Here is a 6,235-nt window from a genome sequence, read left to right as displayed (position 1 = left end):
TGAAGTGCACATATCTTAAAGTTTATAGCCCTAAGCTGTCATTTATTGTCTGCCTTAACACATAAGTTGCCAACAGCAACAAAAAAATCACATCATGTCTTACTGTAACATGCCAATTAATCTGATCTTTGTCTCTCTCTCTCTCTTTTTAATTAAGAAGAAAAACAGGTAGAAAAAAAGAGAGGAAGGCAAGATCGCCTGGACCTTAGTGAACAAGATAAAGCAAATTGCATGAAAAGGCCTCACTTAGAAGCATCCTAGGGCTTACAGCTTGAACTTCTGCATGTTAATTTTGGAGCAACTGAATATTTCAATGGGACTTAGAATGCACACCTGTATGTCTTCTCAGAAACAACTCTTCTCCAATTTCTGCTGGGCTTGCTCCCATAAGAGTATAACATTGCAGCTTCTGGATAAATAATAATCTGACTAATTGGAGAGACCTCAACTTACAACAGGTCACTTAGTGACCATTTGAAGTTACAAGAGCACCGAACAAATTGACTTATGACCATTTTTCGCACTTATGACGGTTGCAGCATCCCCATGGTCATGTGATTTACATTTGGATGCTTGACAACTGACTCACATTTATGACGGTTGCAGTGTCCTTTTGTGTCATGTGATCTCCTTTTGCAACCTTCCGGCAAGCAAAGTCAACGGGGGAAGCCAGATTCACTTAACAACCGTACTACTAATTTAACAACTGCAGTGATTCACTTAACTGTGGCAAGAAAGATTGTAAAATGGGGCAAAACTCACTTAACAAATGTCTCCACTTAGCAACAGAAATCTTGGGCTCAATTGTGGTCTTAAGCGGAGGACGCCTTGTATACATTTAGTTGTTTGATCTCATGATTAAGTGAATTCACATAAAAGTCATAATGCTGGGTGTACCTATGTACCCCTAAATCATCAGCCTAAAGGTTTTCATGAGGCACCGATTTTTAGCCCTGAGAGTTTTTTCTTGCCCGTTTTACATGTTGTATTCTACATCCCCTATGAAACTCTTAGAAACCAAATAACTTAAAGCGCTTGCCTTTGTTCATAAGTAGTTAGCTCATCCCAACAGTAGTTAGCTCAGGTTAAAACTCTCCATTACTCCTGCTTTATCCTAGAGAAAGAAATCAACGACTTTTTTTTGCGCGCGGGGGGGGGGAGAATTAATGATTTGAGCTGGACTGGAATTTTACATTATCTGGGAACAAACCTTGCTGCATTCAGATGGATTTAGTTCCCATAGAGGATTGCACCATAATTTATTTAAAGGAAACACCTTTTGCTATCATTTCGCACGGGGGGGGGGGGAGGAATAGCTGCAATCTGTCCCCAATAAACCGGCGTGTTTCTCTCCACGAGCTTGGGCAGACAAGCGAAATAATAATAATAATAATCACCTACTACTATTAACGACGCTATTCGGCAGACAGCCCCCTCCCTCCAATCGCAGCTCCGTTCCCTTGTCCAGGGTGGACCCTCCTCCTCCGCCCCTCCTTCTCCCCCCCTCCCTGGACAGAGATTCCCCTCCTTCCTAGACGAGCATCTCCCAAGTCCAGGCTCGCTCGCCTCACCCGAAGGCGACCCCCGCTTCTTATGGCCAAGCCTCCCGCCCGGAATCCAGCCGCGCGTCCTGGGCTACCGCAGACTTCTTCGGAAGGGGAATGCCGGATTGTCCGGACGGCGGGGCCAAAGGGCCCCCTCTCCCTTCGAAAATCTCCTTCTCCATCCTCGACATCCTGGATCCGCAGAAATTCAATAGGAAAAGCCCTCCGGCGGCTGGGGGACGGGAGAGCGCGCCGCTGGCGCGGAGAGACCGAGGAAAAAGTTTGGGAAGAGTTGAACTGGAAGCCGAGCGTCGAAGGAGCCAGGTCGAGGCTTCGCAGGGTAGGCGCCGCGTTTTTCTGTTTCAATGAGATCCCTGCCCCCCCTTTCCCTTCCCTTCCCTGTCCCGTCCCTTCCCTTTCCTGTCCCTTCCCTGTCTCGGAGTTTTTTTCGTCCCTGGCAAGCATTAAAGGGGGCTTCAAACGTCCACCGAACATCCAAGGCCGGCAGCTTCCCAAGGCGCCGTAGCAAAGGCCACAGAGGCTGGCCAGATCCCTAAAGGGCGAAACCTTTGGTGGCTCAGAGCTATTAAGGGACCGTCGTCAGCCTCCCGCGATCGCTTCCTGATAGCGGGACCCCACGAGGGCGACTGCTGCCGCGGGGGATGCGAGCCCGGCCGTCTGCCGGGGATGCTGTAGGAGCGCAGGCAGCCGCCTCGTCCCTTCTCGGCCGCCCTTTGGAAACGGCAAAGGCGCTCTGCGTATTCCGTTGGTCGGATTAGACCCTCGCCTTTTCCCCAACCTGGCGCCCTCGAATGCCTCGGACTACCAACCCCATCTCCGCAGCCAGCNTGCGACTATCCGGGTCGGAGAGAAGCCGAGGGCAGAAATACGCGAGTTACTCACTTGCCTTTTCCGTAAGAAAATAGGAGCGGGGTTCGGATGAAGTTAAGAAAAGGTGGACCGGGCGAGGGAGGGTGGGGGGACGGCAGGAAGGGGGGGGGGAGAAGAGAGACTGGAAGCTGGTCGCAGGGATGATCAGCGGGACGGCACGCCACGCGGTAATCCAGCAGGGGAGACTTTTTGACAACACTGTGGCTCCTTACGGGCAGCGGCTAAACTTTAAGTGGCGAGGGGGGGGAGGGGGGAGAGGGGGGAGAGAAAGATCCCCCGTCATAAATTAAATCAGAACCGGTCGATCTCGATGGCTCTGTTCGAAAGGGAGAGCGTTTAGGTTTGGCTCAGGCACCGGCCCTTCAGGGGAAAGGAGATAGAGAGATTCAACGTGGCGTTGAAAGATCGGCTCCGCTCGGAAGCTATAAAAAGCCTCGTTTGTTCTTCCGCCCTGGTCCTCTTTCGCGTCCCCGGCCGGGTCTGCTGTACTTCGCTGAGCTGGGCTGCTGCGGAGCGCCCAGGCTTATCAGCCGCGGAGAAGAGCTCTCGCCCCGCCTTGAGGAGCAGAGCCCTTCGCTGCATCTCGGGAGACGCAACCCAAGCTGGGCCCGGGCCGCGGTCTCGTTTACGAGACTGCGGGAGAAGGGCGAGCCGCGAGCCGGCTGAGCCTCTCGGCGTCCCCCCGGCACCCCCCCCCCCGTGGGGCTGGTAGGCAAAGGCTGCTCTCGGAGGCTGATTGGCATCGGGACGAGCTCGGCAGAGGACAAGCCAGATAATTGTTCCTGTGGTCTCCCCGCGAGAGGATGCCTTCGCCTCCCCCCTTGGTCGATATCCTATTACCGACTGCCGCGTATCTCCTTCCCACAGCTTGCAGGTACCAACTTCAAATCTCTTTCCCGACCCGCTCTGATCCTCATATTGTTCGATTAAAACTTAACTTTAATAGATGACATGTATCGATCCGCCCCTTCACAAATCTGAAACTCTATTAGGTCGGGGAAGAAAAAAAGGAGATGGAAAAGAGGGAGGGAGGGAAGGGAGGGCCTAAGAGCCAGATTCACTTCTTCTTGGAAGGAGGAAAAACAAAAAACAAAAAACCCCAACAATCCAACATCTTCGCTCAGTTTTTAAAACATTTTAAACAATCAGGACTTAACAATGGCTAAACATTGTATCTGCTCCCAATGTCCTCAAATTAGCTTCCTTATTTCTCGGATTGGAAAAGACCACCTAGAATTTCAGAAAGTTTGATGGGATGGTTAAATCGGCTTTAAAAAATAGCATTCCTTCATTTGGACTCAGATACTCCTTCTCTGACTTACATGCCATACAATTAATAGATTAGGTTGNACTTAACAATGGCTAAACATTGTATCTGCTCCCAATGTCCTCAAATTAGCTTCCTTATTTCTCGGATTGGAAAAGACCACCTAGAATTTCAGAAAGTTTGATGGGATGGTTAAATCGGCTTTAAAAAATAGCATTCCTTCATTTGGACTCAGATACTCCTTCTCTGACTTACATGCCATACAATTAATAGATTAGGTTGGTGCAACTTGATTGAAATCAGCAACATAGGGATTAAAGCCAGCCTTCCCTTCCCATAATGTAAATAGAAAAGTATTGGGATGAAATGAATTGTGTGTATTTTACTTTTAAATTTTGGTCTCATTAGCACAGGATGTGTGTGTGTGTGTGTGTGTGTGTGAGAGAGAGAGAGAGAGAGAGAGAGAGAGAGAGAGAGAGAGAGAGAGAGAGAGAGAGAGAGAGAGAGAGAGAGAGAGAGAGAGAAATCAAACAAAGCTGGGAGGTGCATTATTGCAGTTTCTCTGCTCCTTCCTTTTTCTAAGTATGGGAAGTGGCCAGATCTCGAGTTTGCTCTGTGTATGCTCAGAAGCTTTAATTTTGATGAGCATAATTAATATTGACCCTTCAGGTTAATGTCCTCCTTCTTCTCTATCCATCTTTCTGCACTTGTGTCTGATTCTCTTACCTGTACCACCTGTTCCACATATTCTTTCAGAAAATATAATAAAGGAAAGACTCCCTACCTGAAGCACAGGTTGAATTGCACGTATGCATGGACGGCCATTTCGGCTTTCATACAGAAAGCAACAGTTAGCCAGGTCAGGTGCAATCAAGAACTCGGTGTGTTTGGTAGCCAGTCTCCTGATGTCATTCTCACCAATGCTGTTTTCTGTTTTGTAGATGTAAACAGTGATGGAGAAAGAGGAGAAAGTGATTCAGCCACCCTGGAGGCATCGGAACAAGAGGAGCCAGACCAGCACAAGAACCACCTCACCATGATGGGAACACCTGCTCCCTTCCCCTCCCTCGACTTCCCTTCCTCCTCCTCCTCCTCCTCAGATCTGGATGAACCCGGCTCACCAAGATTGTCCAAACGGCGCCGAGTGGAGCCCAACTGTGTCAAGCCTCGGCGAGCCAGGACAGCCTTTACATACGAGCAGCTTGTGGCTCTGGAGAACAAGTTCAGGGCTACACGATACCTGTCAGTGTGCGAGCGCCTCAACCTAGCTCTGTCACTCAGCCTGACGGAGACACAGGTCAAAATCTGGTTTCAGAACCGAAGGACAAAGTGGAAGAAACAAAACCCCGGAATTGATGGCCTGGTGCAACCAGGAAACAACAATGCTGTGACCCCCCCAGCAGGAAGTAGCAGTCCTAGCCCATCAGGGCCTAGCGCCTTGGCCTACCAGACTTTCCCATCTTATACCTCAGCCAGTCTTCTCTTTCCAACAGCAGCTTCCCTTCCCTTGGTGGCTGCAGCAGCAGCAGCAGCGGGGGGCTTCCCTTCCTTCCTTCGCCCTGCTTATCTGACTCCATTTTATAACCCTCACCTCTAGAAGGATCAGAACGCAGATCAGCCTTCCTCAATTTGACAGCCTACGGGAATGGCTGAGCATTGCAGTAGAGTTGATGCAACTGGAAGGTCCCTTAGACTGGGAACATCTGCCACAAGTTATGATTTTTCTACATCTTACATAAGGTCATCTCTTCTAATACACTAACTTGATGATGCAAGCATTACCTAGTTCTAGGTGTTTTGAGTGTTGTGATGGGAAAACATTAAAAGAGGGGTCCTCTAATCCCCCCCACACTTTTTTTGAGAAAACACACAACTGCAGTTTGAATCTGTGAAATTCTTTTGGAAGTAGGTTAATTTAATTCAGGAGTATGGATTTATTAAAGATGGAACCAGAGCTGCTATACACTACAATATTTGGTGTTTATATGACTGTTGATCCCTAATATATTGAGTATGAAAGGAGGCACAGATTCTGGGGATTTAATAGCCAACAAGGGTGTCCCATTCTGGTTCTCTTCCTGTAATTTAATGTCCTCTGATGCCCTGAACAAGGGATCAGCTTTTCCCACCTGTGTTAAATGTACTAGATGCTAAAGCAGGATGTTTTTCTTGGGGCCAATGCTGCATGACTTTGCTTTGACTTTAAGGTCATTCCAAAAAGAAGTACAGGATAAGTGTAATCATGGAATATGCAAAATGTAGATTGGAAATGAAGGCAATATTTTAATAAAATGTGTATTGTACTATATTCTCTTATATTTTAAAGCAGCTGTTCTCATGTGAGAGAAAGGCAGTCTAAATCTCAAGTAGAGTGTAACTAAAATGAGTTAAAACTGGGTAACCCTCTGCAGGTTAATTCACAAAATAAGTCTGACTTTCAGACGCCACATCAGTTTGTCACTGAAGTTTCCCAATTGCCTGAATTTGCACAGCATGGAAATAAGTCAACTTTATTTTTAAACTAATGTGCTGC

General features: G+C 48.0%; 1 protein-coding gene across 1 annotated transcript; it reads left to right on the top strand.

Annotated features, from left to right (window-relative positions):
* The first annotated feature begins 1,661 nt into the window (after positions 1-1,661).
* NKX1-2 (NK1 homeobox 2) lies at positions 1,662-5,986 on the top strand. The gene is made up of 2 exons (XM_029287119.1): positions 1,662-1,884; positions 4,644-5,986. Exons 1-2 carry the CDS (start codon positions 1,662-1,664, stop codon positions 5,297-5,299), a joined length of 879 nt encoding a protein of 292 aa, XP_029142952.1. The 3' UTR covers positions 5,300-5,986.
* Positions 5,987-6,235: the final 249 nt, after the last annotated feature.

The sequence above is a fragment of the Protobothrops mucrosquamatus genome, unplaced genomic scaffold (genome assembly GCF_001527695.2).
Source record: "Protobothrops mucrosquamatus isolate PMUCROS unplaced genomic scaffold, P.Mucros_1.0 scaffold_248, whole genome shotgun sequence".
Classification (NCBI taxonomy): domain Eukaryota; kingdom Metazoa; phylum Chordata; class Lepidosauria; order Squamata; family Viperidae; genus Protobothrops; species Protobothrops mucrosquamatus.
The sequence above is the reverse complement of the archived record's forward strand: the minus strand, read 5'-3'. Positions and strand labels throughout refer to the sequence as shown.